This window comes from Clinocottus analis, unplaced genomic scaffold, assembly GCF_023055335.1.
Source record: "Clinocottus analis isolate CAN_PGR_092001 unplaced genomic scaffold, fCliAna1.0.p SCAF_315, whole genome shotgun sequence".
Classification (NCBI taxonomy): Eukaryota; Metazoa; Chordata; class Actinopteri; order Perciformes; family Cottidae; genus Clinocottus; species Clinocottus analis.
In genome coordinates this window covers 1-16,802 of record NW_027176060.1, presented here as the reverse complement: position 1 = coordinate 16,802, position 16,802 = coordinate 1, and the positions used below count along the sequence as shown (strand labels likewise).

Here is a 16,802-nt window from a genome sequence, read left to right as displayed (position 1 = left end):
AGCTAACGGGAACTAGCGGAGAGCTTGCAGGGAACTAGCAGCAGCACTAGCTGGCTACAGTGGGGAGCTAGCAGGGACACCCGCCGTAGGCAGTAGCGGCTTATAACCCGACTTTTACGGTATCTATCAGTGGCAGAAAGCAGAGACGATGATCCCAACGTTTTATGCATTTATTTTTTGTTTCAGGTTTGAAGGGCAGAGTCGGCCCGACAGGAAAGATCGGAGGCCGAGGCGACCGCGGCCCCACCGGGAAGCGAGGCCCCGCGGGGGAGAGCGGCGCCGCGGGCCTTCCCGGATCCCCGGGCGGCGACGGACACAAAGGGGACCGGGGCCGGAGGGGGCCGCGCGGAACCACGGGAACCTGCAAGTGCGGCAGCATGCTGCCCAAATCGGCCTTCTCTGTGGGCATCACCAGCAGCTACCCGGCGGAGAAGACCCCCATCAGGTTCAACAAGGTGCTGTTCGACGAGGGCGGGCACTACAGCCCGCAGACGGGCAAGTTCCTGTGTGCGTACCCGGGCGTTTACTACTTCTCCTACGACATCACGCTGGCCAACAAGCACCTGGCCATCGCCCTGGTGCACAACGGGGTGTACCGCATCAAGACCTACGACGCCAACACGGGGAACCACGACGTGGCGTCCGGGGCCACCGTGATGTTCCTGAACCCGGAGGACGAGGTCTGGCTGGAGATCTTCTTCCAGGACCAGAACGGGCTGTTCGCCGACCCCGGCTGGACCGACAGCCTGTTCTCCGGCTTCCTGCTCTACGCAGACAGGGACTACTTGGACACGCTGGCGGAGGACTACTCGTAAAACCTGCTAGAAACACACACTGCTAGTCACTGGGTTTCGTTTCCACTCCATGTATGGTCAAACTATATTTTCATACAGATGTGTGTACTGCCAGTTATGTTTTCACTATAGAGCCCTATCTACTGATTTGAAATGATATTTTTTTTATTAAGCTAGGAGACGTTTCTGATGTATTTGTATTGGAGTTTAGATCAATGATAACTTGAATAAACAATGTTGACAGCTGGACTTTATTATCTTTTACAAAACAAGCTAAACAAAAGCATGTGTGAGAAAAAAATATTTTTTAAATTATGATGAAAAAAATGTCAAAACGTAATTGTAAGTAACTCAATGTGTTTTGAAGTTAGGAGGATCCAGTGCAAGTCAAAGCTATACATATTGTACATATCCATGCTATGTTACTTTATTTCTATTGTTTGTGTATTGATTGTGTTTTTCTTTAATCTTGTCTAATTTTTAATCATCACTCATCAACATTTTTTTCCTTGCTTCTTTGATTTTTCAGCTGCAGCAACACTTGGATTTTTCCATTTTGGTATCAATAAAGTTCTTTATTCTCTTATTTGTGCAATATGCTCTTTGTATGGAAGTCCATTATAAGCACTGTGATAAGAAAATAAAGATCCTGTAAGTCATGAAAATGAGATACTACGTCATAAATATGAGAAAGTAAGTAATCACGATGAGACAGTGTAAGGTAATAAGTCATTATTTTGAGAAAGTTTCTCATTATAATAATTTACAGGAACCTTTATACTTCATCACAAGCGAGCATCCAATCACAAGGATGCGAGGGCCCGTCAAACCAGCGACTATTAGCCAATCACAACAGAGCAGGGCGGGACTTATCACTTACTGAGATTTACGGTGCTTATCAAGTTTGGTGGCGGGGTAGTGTATCTCGTTACTAGGCAGCGGTAACGGTCCCGCTTCGCTCTCGTTAAATTCGGCGTAAAAAGACAAAAAACGCACGGAAAATGACGGATTTTGGCATAAACGACCCGAGCGGAGTGACGCAAACATCGTAGCGCGCTCGTGGTGCGTTTATAACACGAGACTAACGTCTGCTTAAAACTACGACAGCAGCCGTAAAGCGACCCTCGCCTCCATGGCGTCGTCAAGGTAACGTGAAGCTGGACAGCAGTTTAAGTGCAATTTATGGTGGAGCCAGCTCGAAGCTAACGGGAGCTAACAGGTTAAAAATAATAAATAAACCCGTATTTCTGTTTTAGTGAGAAACTGCGGAAGAAACCCCGCGCTTTGCTGGGGAGAAACAGACATGAGGACGACGTTCAGGTGAAGCTATTGAGTGTTATTACCCGCGGACAAGCTATAGAAACACCCATAAGCTAGCTTATATATGTATATAGCTTTATATTGATGTATATTATGTGCTTATATTGTAGCTTATATGTCTATACAGCGGTTAGGTCAGCTCTTCATGTTGGTAAATGTAGTTTCTGCTCCACAGGCTCTGGTTCCGTCCACCAGCTCCAGAGAGGAGAACCCTGGAGCTGCAATGAAGGTCGGAGTCCTTTCCTTCTTCCAGCTGTGCTAAATGAACCTGTATGGATAGCAGAGTCTGCATGCTGTGTGTGTGTCTCAGTTGGTGTGTGTCTGTGTTACATCAGGAGCCACAAAGCAGTGAGGAAGACCCAGGAGAGACCCTGAAGCGCACCTTAAGGGCTCAGAGGCAGAGGCGAAAGAAACGGGTACACGTCTTCTCGTTGCACCCTTTTTTATGTGCGTTAGTCTACGAGTGCACTCTGCAAAGCTCCCTTCAATTGTTCCGTCTCGTCTATCAGCTGCTGGACCGATCTTCAGCCCACGAGTCCCACGGTGAGGATGATGATAGTGGTGACGGTGTGGAGGAGATCTCCACCGTTCAGCACCACGCCGATGACGCGGGGTCAGCCGACCCTGTGGTTTTGTCAAGACCCCCGACTGGATCTCAGAGCGGTTAGTGTCTGTGATCTCTCTAAACCGCATGGCCTCTCTCTGAGATCATAAAAACACTACCGAGTTATTTTATTGTGCAGCATTTATTGTTTGATGATGTGCTTTGTCTTCTAGGTCTCTCCTCAAGAATCCATCAGAACCCTGACTCTCATTTAGACAGCTTTGTGACACGTCGCCTGGAAGAGAGACTGAGAGCGGCGAGGGTAACTAACACAAACTGGCTTGTATTTGAATGAGATCATGAAAGATGTGTGTCTGCACCTCCTGGATGATGAAGAGTGTTCCCCGCTTGTGCTCCAGTATAAGGGCGAGAGCCTGCAGCAGGCGTCTCTGGAGCCGCCCAGCCGCCTGCAGAGCCTCAGAGACAGAGACACGGTGACGCGCTTTGACCGAGAGGTGAGCGTCTGCCTCCAGGCTCCTCCCACCGGGGTGGTACCCGCTGCCGTGGAGATTTAACCCCCTCCGGTGTTTTACAGGTCGATCCAGAGAGAGCCGGGAAACACGACGAGCCCCCGGCCCTCAGCAGCAGGGTCACGTTCAGAGAAGCAGCGAGACGGGTGAGGGGACGGAGACGAGGCCGGCGCCCGGGTTCAGGACGAATCATCTGCGTTTTGTTTACCTGCTCATCCTGTGTGACTCCAGACAGAAAGGGGCCTGCCGACGGCCGAGGAGGCGTACAACTTCTTCACGCTGGACTTTGAGCCAGATCCACGAGGCGGGGACGAGAAGAAGGGCAAGAAAGGAGGCGGACGGCGACGGACCTCTGAGGAGGACGGAGATGACGAAGTGGCTGAGGAGCAGGTAGCAGCTGAAGGCGATGAACACGAAGACCAGGTGAGACCCCGACAACGACTATGTGAGAAATCATATTATTCCCCCCCAGCGCCTCATGTTCTTCGTCCCGCCGCAGAGTGAAGAAGCTCCTCTTGTGCGAGACGAGGAGGACAATTTATTCGCCGTCGGACCGTCGTCCCGGGACTTCCTGGAAGTGAAGAAAGCCGAGTACGTCGGGCACCGGGAACTCGTCCGGCGGCAGAGCGAGCTCCTCTTCACGCCGAGTTTACGAACAGGTACTCTACTCCAAAATGTGCACAAAAAAAACACATCCGATGCCTCGGCGGCCTTTAATACTCTGTTGAGGACTGAACATCACATGTCGTCGTCACAGCCCCGACCTCCATCAAACTGCCTAAAAACATGCAGCCTCGTTATTTGGAGGACGAGGGCCTGTACGTCGGGGAGAGGCCTCCTGTGTCGCTGACCAACGAGAACATTCTGGAGAACCGTGTCTTAAAAATGGAGGAGGTAATGTCCACCAACATCAGGGCTGCATCTTCTCTACTGCTCTGGTTGTATAGAAGTCTCTGCAAGTCTTCAACATGCAGAACTATGTTTCCGTTCTCCATCAAAGGGAAAGAAGTGGTTCGGGGACGACGGCCGGATCGTGGCTCTGCCGGACCCCATAAAGGAATCCTCCACCAGACCGCCTCTCTTCCACATGGAGGAGGACCTGGACCCGGCGCTGCAGCTCGTGTACAGGAAGGTCCGGCACGCCATTCTTTTTTGCATTTACATCTAAAAAAGGTGCCGTGAAGGAAGTTCACACAATGCAAGTGTGTTCTCTCACCACAAACAAAAAACAAAAGGGCAGTTTGGCATTTGGTACAAAGACACATGGAGGGATGAGGCCATTGTTATTGTTATGGTGGGAATAGAGCAGAGGTGGAGGCTCACACATCTGTGATCTGGGTTGTCTCTCCTGACAACGTGCAGCTGCAGCAGAACGCCAACGGGGCATCCAGAGATAAACAAGATGTTCTGTTTCTGTTCTGAATTTGAGCTTTTCATGATGCATTTCCTGTCCTCTTTAGCTCTGCTTTAGCTAGAAGCAATAAAGTGGACTGAATGAAGCTGTTCTCTCTGCTCTCACACCAGACTCCATTCACTAAAACACTGATTTAAGCTCTGTGGACTCACAATATGTATCGTCTAATCCCACAAGAGGCAAGAAAAACAACAAAGCATGGAAACCCCGGGAAAGAAAGGGAACCGTGCAGGTGACTCATATCACTGGCTGGGAGTTTGTGAGTGGGAAAAACCCCAAAGAACTCTCGTCTTCCCATGTATTTGAGGCACAGCTGCCACATTTTGATATCATCTAGAAAAACAGAGCCTCCATTGTAGTTCAGCTGAGTGTTTGTCCTGCGTCGTCGTGGTCACGCATGACTTCTCATTACAGCGCTCCCCGGCGGTGCCATCAATCTCTGCAGCTATTTCACGCTTCCTTTAAGCTGGAAAAACACTCGAGGGAACCCACAAGCCAGCGTTGTTATTTTCAGGAGCGTTGTTGCATGATGGATGATGTCATTATGCACTACGCCCCCCTCTCCCTTTTTTCCAGGCGCTAAAGTCCAAGAATGCCAATCTGTATGTTGCCGGTGCGGCGGACCCCGAGGGGGACTACCAGCTGGACGTGGACGTCTCCGGCCTGATCTTCTCCCATCACCCCCTCTTCAGCCGCGAGCATGTGCTGGGCTCCCGGCTGGCCCAGCTGTACGACCAGTACCTCACGAGGCAGAGGAACAACCTCACCGGTCACCTCACGGACAAGGTAAACGCCACCAAGCGTCAACCAGGTTTCCTGTATTAACAAACGAGGGCAGCGTTAGTTCCAGAGCTGGAAAAGTCCTTGAAGAAATAATAAATCCCCCAAAGTTGTGTAAAAGTGGTGTAAATGTGTTATATTCATGTGTTCATGTCGTTCATTTAGTTATAAATAATGAATCTGCTGTTAAAAGTAAGAGGCTCAAAATATCAGCAGCATACATACAGGCATCTATATCAATGTTTATTCTTTTAATCAAACTATTGTCTCTCATTCATTTGAGTCATTTAAGGTTTACTGTATGCTTTGAATCCTCATTGTTAGTTTAAATACTACATTTTATCACTTTTTACTGTTTACACACACATTTCACACAATGTTTGCTCATGAACATTTAGTTTAAAGTCATAAAGAGTTTTTGGTTTTAAAGTCATGGAAAGTTAAGTAAATCTATGGGTCAGAATGTGTATGAACCCTGCAAGGTGCACACGTATAGACCGCGTGCTTCCCGTGTGCTTCCCGTGTGCTTCCTGTGTGCTCTAGTTGAACGGACTGAGGAGCGCACTGCGGAATATCCTGGAGATCCACGGTGGGGAGAGCCTCACTCAGGCCATGCAGCACAGGATATCTGAGTACAGCCTGGAGGTCCGGTGAGTTCCCCCGATTGTCCAAGTCCCGTTCGGTCTAGAAACACAAAGAAATCCTTTTTTCTAGAACCACGACGAGCGACGTGTGATTTATTTAATAATTTCATCACAGGACGACTCGGCAGCTGCGGGACAGCGAGCAGGAGAAAGACAGAATTCTGCTGAAGAACATCGTGAAGGTTTGGAAGGAGATCAAGGCCCTGAGGGACTTCCAGAAGTTCACCAACACGCCGTTTAAGCTCTACCTCAGGAGGTAAAGAAGACTCTACTGCACTCCTCTGGTTGTATAGAAGTCTATGAGAAAAACCTGAGTAGAAGCTTAAAACAATTACTAAAAAACATAAAATAAAGCATATTTTATTTGGTAACACTGAATTCAGGTGAAGACGAACCTTATTTCTGATCTTATTTTGTGTGTGTGTGTGTGTGTGTGTGTGTGTGTGTGTGTGTGTGTGTGTGTGTCCAGAGAGGTCGTGGACCAGGAGTCAGACGAGCGAGAGCACGAGGACCAGATCCAGGCCGAGGTGGTGGAGGTGGAGGCCGAGCTGGAGGAAGCTCACCAGAGGAACCTGGCGGAGTACAAGCAGCAGCTGGAGGAGTGGAAGCTCTGGAGGAGGAAGCAGGTACCTGGTGGAGATATCAGCTAATAGCTATTAGCTAATAGCTATATAATAGCTAGCGCTGCTGTTAGCTCCCTGCTAGCTGTTGCTGCTACTGCCCTACTGGATCCCTACCTTTGGTGGTTGTCGGGAAGCTAGCAGGGAGCTATCACGGAACTAGCAGCAGTGCTAGCTGGCTACAGCGGAGAGCTAGTGGGGACAACCACCAAAGGTAGCAGCAGCTTATAACCCAACTTATACGGTCTATATATAAATATTTGGAAGCACCGTTTATATATTTACACGCATCCTATGTTCACTGGGGTCAGAAAGCCAAAAAGAAGAAGAGAAAGAAGAAGAAGAAAGGCCCTCCGCAGGATGACACTGAAGAAGATGAAGAGGAGGAGCAGGAGGCCAGCCAATCAGAAGGGCCCGCCGAGGAAGGCCCCCCGAAGCCAGAGCCGCCGGAGAGGCCCGGGTTCGACTCTCTGGAGCGCCGCGTCAGAGAGAAAGCCTCCCGGATACGCAGGAAGCCCGGGGAGTCCATCCTGGTGCCGGAGCTGTCGGCGTCCGGTACCGTCACCGCCACGGAACTCTGCCCGAGGTACGCACACGCCTGAAACATGCTAACTCATGAATACATGTGAAGGGGACTCTAGAGACGAGCTGCGCCGCCGCCGTCGGTGTTTTTTCTTCGCCGTGCGTCCGTAGGCCCGAGATTGCGCGGCGGGAGGACGTGTTGCGGCGCTCCCTCTTCGTCAAGATCCTGTACAACAACAAGGAAGTGTCCCGCACGGACAGCCGCGCCCTGAGCGCCGACTTCAGGCTGCACTTCGGCCAGATCTTCAACCTGCGGATCCTCAACTGCCCCCAGAGCATCAACCTCCAGGTACGGCAGGAACGCCGTCTGTGCTCGTTTCCTTTTTTTTAGAGGACATTTTGTGAAGAAATGAGGGGGAAATGCTTTTATTGCTGTGGTTTTATGAATGTCTCTGTGTCTCTGTGTGTCTCAGGTGTTTGAGGAGGTGGGCTCGTCTTGCTCTCTTCTCTCTCAGGTGTTCATTCCCGTTCCAGCCGTCTCCGTGGTGACGAGCATCGTCCCGGTGGAGGAGTACGAGTTCAGCAGCAACCAGCGCGTCATGTTCCACCACGAGGGCGTCGGCAGCGGTGAGAGGCGCCACTCTGCCACGTTTACGCTTCACCATGACGTGTTTCACAGCTGGAACGTCTGACTTCATCTCCCCCCCTACTTCCCCCCCCCTCCCCCCCCCAGACGTGCCTCTCTCCTTCGAGGTGGACGGCAGCAACAAGCAGACTCTGCTGACCTCGGGGAAGCTGTCCTGCAGCGTCTGTTGGGGCTCCGGGGACGACGGCGTCCCGCTCGCCCCGCCGGCGTCCCAGCAGCCGGGAAGCAAACACAGGTAACACACAGGTGCTCCGTCGTGTGTGTGTGTGTGTGTGTGTGTGTGTGTGTGTTTCATGACCTGCAGTAACCTGGTTCCTCCTGTGTCCAGCGGTCTGTCTCGTCTGGATGCCGTGACGTACATCGGGGCGTCCGGACTTTACGACATGAAGAAAATCGGCGAGTGGGCCACACAGTCGCGGCTCGACCCCAACGACCCCAAAAACGCCTCCATCATGCAGCTGCTGCAGGTACGAACCGTCTGGACCACCCGGGGAGCGCAGCTTGTTGTTGTTGTTGTTGAATGAGAGCGCGTCCGGCCTGCAGGTCGCCAGCAGCGGCGATGTGACGGCTCCAGACTACTTCCGCCTGGAGCAGCTGCAGGAGGAGTTCCACTTCGTGAGCGACGAGGAGCTGGAGCGCTCCAAGCGCTTCCGCCTGCTGCGCCTCCGCAACCAGGAAGTGGCCGAGTTCAGGAACTACAAGTGCGTCCCGGCTCTGGAGAGGGAGGTCTCCGACAAGGCCTTCCAGGTGCGCCCTTGAGCCCACGCTTCATGTCGTTCATGCAGCAGAACGAAGGTGAACTCCACTTCATTTTGAGGTCTTTAAAAATGATTTCAGGAGTACGAGAAGCGGCTGAAGGAAGGAGAGCTGGTGGACACGAAGGAACATCTGGATTCACACAGAGCGCTGGTGGCCAAGTACCTCCAGAAGGTGAGTCAGCGTCTCTGATGAGGAACTATGTCGGATTTCACTAACGAACACATCTCCGTCACCCTGCGGGCTATATTAGTACCGCCAGATCAGCGCCGCCTGATCTCCTGGTTCCTCCCACAGATCAGAGAGTCGGTCATCAACAGGTTCGTTCTGGCCAAACATCACTACATCCTGTCCGACCTGGTGATCGAGGACGAGATCCCGAGCATCGGGTGAGTACAGTAAACTCCTCCCCCCTCTGCAGGCAAGACTAACGGATTAACCACTTCCTGTATTTGTCTTCTTACTAATCACACAACAGTAATTGAAGCCTGTGAGTCGTGTTTAACTGTCCGTCCTTCTCTGGTCCTCTGGACGTATGACAGAGAATCTGGGATTCATTTTCACCCTCGCACAACGGGATGTCGCTCTGCGTCGCTCTGCGTGTTCTGTTCTTGCTTTTCAAAGTGAAACCTTTTAAACTTCTCTGTTCCATCTCCTGCGGTGCGTTTGTAAACAGTGGCGCCGGTCCGGGGTACGAGCTTTCTTTCTTTTCCTCCCTCCGTCTGTGTCTCCTGTTCCTCTTGTTTAGTTTCAACCCCGAGAACACAGTCCAGTAGTGACCTCTGACCTTTAACCTTGTGTCGTATTCAGTGCCTTCAGGATTCTGCAGTTCATTTCACCATTTATTCATCAAAAATTAAGATGGATCTTTCTGCTGTAAAATGCAATAATTGGGAAAATACACTATTTTACAAATGCAACTATCATTTTAATATTTTTATAGTGCGTATGTTTTATGAATATATAATATAAATACTGAAGAATACATGTTGCAAGGCATCATGGGACAGTTTTCCTTTGTTCAAAGTGAACTCTTGTTGAGGTAAACGTCCCTCATGATGAGTGATGGTGAGGCTGCAGACACCTGGAGGGACTGATCGTCCTCTCCCTCTGTGCACGGTGTGCAATGCACGAGCGGTTCAGAGTCCCTTGTCGTCAGTAACGAGGCGTTTGTGTTGTTTGTTTCGCGACCGTCAGCATTCTGGGATTGAACCTCTTCAAGCTGGCGGAGCCCAAGCGTCCGCTGAAGCCTCAGAGGAAGGAGAGGAAGAAGGTGACGGCTCAGAATCTGTCGGACGGAGACATCAAGCTGCTGGTCAACATCCTGCGAGCCTACGACGTCCCGGTGCGCCGGCCGCACAGCAAGTGAGAAGAACCAGTTCTTAAAATACTTAACTTCACTCCGTCAAAGCCAAACCTCACACTGACACTTACATAGCAGCTGGTCTGTGTCTCTTTGTGGCTCGTTTGTGTCTCTTTGTAGCTCGTTTGTGTCTCTTTGTAGCTCGTTTGTGTTTGTTAATATAAAGCAAATATCGTTACAATAAGAAAATACAACTTTTAATTGTCAGGGTTTTCTGTATATTATACCTTTATTAATAATTTAAATAGACCTTGTGGTTCAGGACATAATCTGAATTTAGTACAAGTATATTCATGTTTTTACGTTTCATTCCCAGTAAACCGGGTCCGTCTCAGAGCGCCATCCTGGGTGGCGATTGGCTGTTCAGCCAGGTAGGACACGCCTCCTCTCTCCTCTCAGCTGACGCTCCTCACAGCATGTGGGCTGTGTTGTGTAAGTGTGTGTGTTGTGTGTTTGTGGTGGTTCAGGTGCAGGTGAGGCCCTTTGTGGAGGTCTCCTTCCAGCGCACCGTGCTGCAGACCACCACCGCCGACGGGCCCAACCCCTGCTGGAACGAGGAGCTGCAGCTGCCCTTCAGGTGGGAGGAAGACCACCTGTAATCCAGCCAGACACATTTTAGTGGAGTCTGGTGTGAGAGCAGAGAGAACAGCTAAGGTTCAGTCAGGAAGGTGAAGAGGTGGACATGTTCTACATGTAGAGTTCACTTAAACTGATGGACAGTCTGTCAGGAGTCTAGAACACAGAACATCTGCTGCAGTGAAGCCTAAACATGTGTACTGTCCCTTTAAGACAGTTCGATAACAGAGTAAACTAAATTTAATGTAACACTTGTTCCCTCCTCTTCCTCCTCCTCTTCCTCAGTGCCCCTAACAGTGACTACAGCTCTGCTGTCCTTCAGTCGGTGAAGGACGAAGTCTTCATCAACCTCTTTGACGAGGTGGTTTATGAGAGCGGAGCGGTGAGCGAGACCTTTCCTCTGAAGTTGTTTCCTGAGAGTCCTCGTGTCGCTTCGCTCTTCCATCTCTCAACCCCTCCCCCCTCTGCTCCTCTTCCTCCTCCTCCTCCTCCTCTTCCTCCTCTGCTCCTCAGAGCGACAGAGACAGAGGGAAGTCCATCCACACCCGGGTGGAGAAGCACTGGCTGGGCTCCGTGAAGATCCCGTTCAGCACCATCTACTCTCAGTCCCGGGTGAGCGTCCCGCAGGTCGTGTGTTCGAGTCCCTCTCGCCGGCGGGACGAGCTCGCCCGTCACTTCCTGTTCTCTCTCTCTCTCTCTCTCAGATCGACGGCACCTTCATGGTGGACACGCCGGCGGTGCTGCTGGGCTACAGCAAGGAGCGCAGCCACGGCAACAACGCCGGCTACGACACCCTGTGCAGCCTGAGCGAGGGGGCCTTCATCACGCTCTTCATCACCATCGAACCCCAGCTGGTGCCGGGGGAGTCGGTGAGGGAGAAGGTGAGTCCAGGAGGAGGCGTGTCTTCAGGGGTTGAAGGAGCGTTCAGCAGCGTTCATACGCTCATGGAAGAGTCAAACTGTTGTCTCTCATTCATTTGAGTCATTTCAGGTTTACTGTCTGCTTTGAATCCTCATTGTTAGTTTAAATACTACATTTTATCACTTTGTACTGTTCACACACACATTTCACACCATGTTTGCTCATGAACATTTGGTTTAAAGTGCTGGACGTCTGCTCCCAGCTTGCAGCATGAACATGCGTCTGTGTCGTCTGTCTCACCAGGTGTGTCCACGTGCTCTTCAGTGTGTATTAACTTGTCTCATGTGTGTCATTCCTTTGTGCTCCGTGTTTGCTCTGCTCCGTAACGCTAGATTAAGGAACTGAAGGTAAACGTCCACTCAGACACTCGTTTCCACCCAGCTGAGATGTGAACTCCTCTGCTAGGACCCTTTGACCTTTTTGACCCTTTTTACCCTCTCTGACCCTCTGACCTCTGACCTCTGTGCGTGTGCAGTTCGACAGCCAGGAGGAGGAGCGCCTCCTGCAGGCCGCGGAGCGCTTCGAGCGCGAGGCGGCGCGCGGCTACCCGGACCGGCCCTGCGTGGCCACCGTCATCGACCTCAACGGGAAGACGGTCTTCGTCACGCGGTACATCCGACCCCTCAACCCGCCGCCCGAGCTGCTGGACGCCTTCCCCGACAACGCCCCGGACACGGCGGTCAGAAAAGAGGCCACGCCCGCTGCTTTCATGTGGTCGCCGATGGTCAGATTTAACCACGCTCTCCCTCTCCCTCCCGCAGGAGCTGGTCGCCAGGTTCGTGTCGCTCATCCCGTCTCTGCCGGACCGCATTTCCTTGTCCGGCCACTGCGACCTGTGGAGCACCTGTGACGTGAGTGGAGCCTCTCGGGGGGTGGAGATGCGATCGTGTGATCTCCAGCTCACGGGGGGACTCGTCTTCTTTCTTCTCGTTTGCAGCAGTTCCTCACCCTGCTGGCGGGAGACGAGGAGGAGCACGCCGTGCTGTTGTGCAACTACTTCCTGTCCATGGGCAAGAGAGCCTGGCTCACCATCGGCACGGCCATACCGGAGGTGTGTGAGGCTCACTCCTGCACAGCAGTGCCCCGACATGGAGGGGCAGATATATATTTTTTTATATATATATATATATATATATATATATATATATATATATATAATATATATATATATATATATATATATATATATATATATATATTGTTGAGGTGTGTCAAACCTGAACAATCTGTATTTTTCTTCAAGGTAACGTTTCGTTTGGTCGTCGTTTTCTCTTCAGTTAGTCGACCAGAAGCTTTCATGAACTTTTCATCCTGTTTTAAGACACGTTTATGACCAATTTTTAAAGAAATTACACAGTTTAAACACCCCAACGCTTGTTTTTTTTGTGATTCTTGTTGCAGATTCTGATTCTTTAGGTCCTAATCTTTCCAAAAAGGTGTGTTATTAGGATATAAGTTGTTGTTAAGGCCCTGAACCTGACAGGTTGGACAGCTTGAGGAGGCATTTTTAGTGAATCTGGCTCATATCATGCTGGATGTTCATAGTTATGATCACAATATGATATAAAAGTGATTTTCTTATTTATTTTTTAAAATATAGATTTTATTCCCAAGAAAATTCTGAAAAAAGTCTATAAAATAAGCATTAGAACTCATTTGTGTTTCATACGACTACTTCCTAGACTTAGAAGTCTCTCTTTCTGTGAATCAAGCCGCGGACCCTTCCAGTCTCTCTGCAGCAGCTCGGATGCTTTTAGCCGTCTGCTTTGTTTCAGGGCCCCACGGCGTACGTCCTGACCTTCGAGCAGGGCCGCTACCTGATCTGGAACCCCAGCAGCGGACAGTTCTGCGGACAGTACGACACCTTCTGCCCGCTGCAGACGGTCGGCTGCCTGGTGGACGCCGACAACGTGAGTGAAGACCTGCAGTCCAGGACAATTAGGACGATGCTGCCTCATTATACAGAGAGCTGAGATTGTTCTGTATTGTTATATGTACCACATGGGTATGTATCTCATATGCAAAGCGCCTTTTAAAAGGTGAATTTAAGAAATGAAAATGGAGAAAAAGGCCCTGAAGGGTTAAGAAGAAGCGCTTCCTTTCATAGCAGCAGATTCATTGTAGTAACTTTCTCCTTCAGGTGTGGTTCAACGTCCAACAATACACGTCCCCGATGTTGCTGAGCTTCGACACCACGAAGGCCAACCTGTGGAAGCCGTTCTTCTCCCGGTCCTTCGCTCACCCCGGGCTGTCCAGCGTACAGGTGAGCGCTCAGCGTTCATGTGTGATCCTGATGTTTGTTCCTGTGCATTTAAGAAGAAAATAAACTAACATTTTCCTTCTAACTCTGGCTCTCCTCAGCCAGAGCGGCTGGTGTATCGCCGCACAGACAGAGCCGCCGCCGCAGAGCTCCAGGACAGGCAAGTAGCGCCGCTTTGTTCAGTGCAATTCAATTAAATGTGCTTCACAAATCATAGAGTTTGTGAAGGACAATAGATGTCATGTGTCAATAATAGCAGCAACGGTGGATACCTAATAATGACAGTAAAAAGCAGTGATTGTTTCGGCAACGCAAACAGCAATGCAACTAGTTGCTGCGGTGACACGAGCAGGAACCCAACCTTCATCCTCTCCGCAGGATCGAGAAGATCCTGAAGGAGAAGATCATGGAGTGGCGTCCTCGCCACCCGACCCGCTGGAACCGCTACTGCACCGCCACGCTGAAGCAGTTCCTGCCCCGCCTGGAGCAGAGCGGGGGGCGGGACGTGGCCGAGGGTCACCGGCACGAGCTGCAAAGCATGCTGGGAGACAACCGGGCAAGTCCTCCAGTCGACCAATGACGCGAGTGTTCTCTGTAAACTCCTCCCACAAATAACTAACAGGGTGTTTTTTGTTTGTTTTCAGATTTCGGGGTTCCCCCTGCACATGCCGTTCTCTGAGATCCGGCCCATCGTGGAGGCGGTGCACAGCACCGGCGTGCACAACAAGCACGCCCCCAACGTGGAGTTCGCCCTGGCCGTGTACGTGCACCCGTACCCCAACAACGTGCTCTCCGTGTGGGTGTACCTGGCCTCGCTCGTGCGCCCATGAGGCTCACCGTCACCGCCTCTTTATAGAAATGATGTTTTTACCTTTTATTTAAAATGATGTCTTCACACACTTCGACCGCATTGTTGTATATTTAATGGATATAATGGCTATCATATTTTTGTAATACAGAGTTACCAGGTTGATATGTGTGTCATTAAATCACACCTTTTATGAATAATGTTTTTTTTTTCGTGTGTGTGCGTGAGTGTCTTTGCGTTTGCGCATGTGCATGCACGTGTATATTTACATCTAATAATGATACAATAAATAGTCATTATAATATGAATAATAATACATATGAATGAGGATGATAACAATATGAATAATAATAAATAATAATAGTTCCATTTTTTAAATTAAAATATGTATTTTTGAAGCTTTTCAAAACACATTTGCGGGTCTGTTTGTCTTACATGACATTTAATTACATTGATAATAAAACACTGAACTCAGATCAGTGTTTTTACTGTTGAACTCTGGTGGAGTCAAGCCCCGCCTTGTGGCGCAGACGATTGGTTCCGGTTAGAAAACAGAGTCAGAATCACGAGAGCCCATTGGTCAGAGCAGAGGATTTGAAACCAATCAGATTATCGGCACCCTGACAACAGACGGACGTCTACCCAATCCTGGCGCTCGACCGCGTAGAGGGGGGCGGGACTTGCGCTGGGAAGCCGCGCCCCCTTCGCTCGATCGTATCTGAGGCTGTGCGGGTGACGCACTGAGAGACTCAGCGTGTAAAGATGGCTCCCTTTCCGGACGAGGTGGATGTGTTTACTGGCCCGCACTGGCGAATGAAGCAGCTGGTGGGCCTCTACTGCGAAAAGGTCTGTACAAATAACACTTAGGACGTGAACGTGGAGTAGAAAAACAACAGAAAGCACCCGTTTGTTGAGTCTTATGACTCCTCCTATCCTCTGCAAAGCTAACGCTCGCTAGCTGCTTCCAGCTAGCTTAGCTAGCTAGCTGTCTTCCAGAAGACTTGTTATGCAACGCGCTCTAAGCGTCACCGCGTTGATCTGGTTCTCTAAAATAACGGAGGAAATAAACACATGGAGGGGTTCACGTGCTGGCTGTGAAGAAGAAATACATACAAAGTGAGGGAGAGCAAGATGAACTGAGTTATTGACACGAGCTAGCATCACCGAGACAACCCACTGCTCCCATTACACAGTGTTATGTTACTGGTTTATGTTACAATACTGGTTTATGTTATGTTACTGGTTTTATCTTTTATTATGTTTGTTTTTTAATGCACCAGGAAACATTTTCATGTCACTATGATATATATATATATATATATATATAACACCCCTGTTTTCAGTCTTGTTGTTGCATTCTGTTTGTTCATCTTTGCTCTCCTTGTGTTTGTGTACATTGAGATCAATGTGTAAAAGAGTTCAACTCTGTGTGTGTGTGTGTGCACGCTCACGTCGTCAATAACGCTGATCCTGATCACGCTGATGATGTCATCCGTTTCATGGATCTTAGTCTAAACACAAAGACGTTATGAGTGACTCGTTCTTTGTCGTCTTCCTCACACGCAGCTCTCGAAAACCAACTTCTCCAACAACAGCGACTTCCGCTCCTTCCTGCAGTCGCTGTGCGCCACCTTCAAGGAGTTCAAGATGCACGAGCAGATCGAGAACGAGTACATCATCGGGCTGCTGCAGCAGCGCTGCTGCACGGTGTACGACGTGCACGCCGACAACAAGCTCTCGGAGATGCTGTCCCTCTTTGAGAAGGGGCTGCACAACGTGAAGGTGAGCAGAGCGTCTAGACGACACGTAGACGACACGTAGACTACACGCGCCGGCTGCTGGGTGATGCTCAGTGGAGGGTAACACTCTGTTATTAGAGTAACTATCATGTAGGACACACAAACACTGCAGGACCAACCACAACACATTGTTGTGTTTCATATGCATAAGTTAAATGTACATATGGACGTTAATCTCTATCTTTAATTTATTTGAAGACATTTTGCAAAACATGAAACGAGTCAAAACTAAGTTGTTTTTGTCCCAACTTAAGATTTTATTCATGAGGATGCATGAAGAAGTGGCTGAACTGTTTAATAAAAGCCGGGTTGTGTTAGTGAGAGGAGTTATTGTTCTTTCTCGGGCAAACCAACAAAAACACACACGGGGCTTTCCAGCATGATGCAACGTGTAAATCTTAACTTCCTCTTTGTCCCGCTCGCTCTTCAAACTGAAAGAAAAACTGACCTGATTGTGACTTTTCCTCTGCTGTTGAAGAGACTTTTACAGGATATCAGACCTGTA

The 16,802-nt window shown here is 49.8% G+C and overlaps 3 protein-coding genes across 4 annotated transcripts; all 3 read left to right on the top strand.

The window, feature by feature from the left end:
• The first annotated feature begins 161 nt into the window (after nt 1-161).
• LOC137798809 (complement C1q tumor necrosis factor-related protein 7-like) lies at nt 162-1,315 on the top strand. Its single transcript, XM_068595765.1, has one exon. It carries the CDS (start codon nt 165-167, stop codon nt 813-815), a length of 651 nt encoding a protein of 216 aa, XP_068451866.1. The 5' UTR covers nt 162-164; the 3' UTR covers nt 816-1,315.
• A 448-nt stretch (nt 1,316-1,763) lies between these two features.
• Nucleotides 1,764-14,698, top strand: LOC137798810 (coiled-coil and C2 domain-containing protein 2A-like). 2 transcript variants are annotated; one of them, XM_068595767.1, is made up of 38 exons: nt 1,764-1,940; nt 2,051-2,114; nt 2,290-2,343; nt 2,450-2,530; nt 2,624-2,777; nt 2,892-2,980; nt 3,078-3,173; nt 3,254-3,334; nt 3,420-3,611; nt 3,688-3,847; nt 3,946-4,082; nt 4,189-4,320; nt 5,179-5,388; nt 5,926-6,032; nt 6,142-6,282; nt 6,496-6,652; nt 6,958-7,232; nt 7,340-7,517; nt 7,642-7,795; nt 7,902-8,049; nt 8,143-8,281; nt 8,358-8,561; nt 8,652-8,744; nt 8,868-8,959; nt 9,768-9,935; nt 10,250-10,304; nt 10,401-10,510; nt 10,795-10,891; nt 11,023-11,121; nt 11,214-11,390; nt 11,906-12,109; nt 12,192-12,281; nt 12,371-12,481; nt 13,206-13,340; nt 13,571-13,693; nt 13,792-13,850; nt 14,069-14,246; nt 14,335-14,698. In XM_068595767.1, exons 1-38 carry the CDS (start codon nt 1,927-1,929, stop codon nt 14,518-14,520), a joined length of 4,944 nt encoding a protein of 1,647 aa, XP_068451868.1. In that variant the 5' UTR covers nt 1,764-1,926; the 3' UTR covers nt 14,521-14,698. The 2 variants fall into 2 exon arrangements, with proteins under 2 accessions (XP_068451868.1, XP_068451867.1); XM_068595766.1 differs by having other exon boundaries at nt 12,368-12,481.
• Nucleotides 14,699-15,200: 502 nt separating this feature from the next.
• On the top strand, nt 15,201-16,280 carry LOC137798808 (F-box/LRR-repeat protein 5-like; the record flags this gene model as incomplete). Its single annotated transcript, XM_068595764.1, has 2 exons — nt 15,201-15,344; nt 16,065-16,280. Coding segments are annotated over exons 1-2 (300 nt in total), but the record flags the coding sequence as incomplete, so codon positions are not given.
• Between the last annotated feature and the right edge of the window lie 522 nt (nt 16,281-16,802).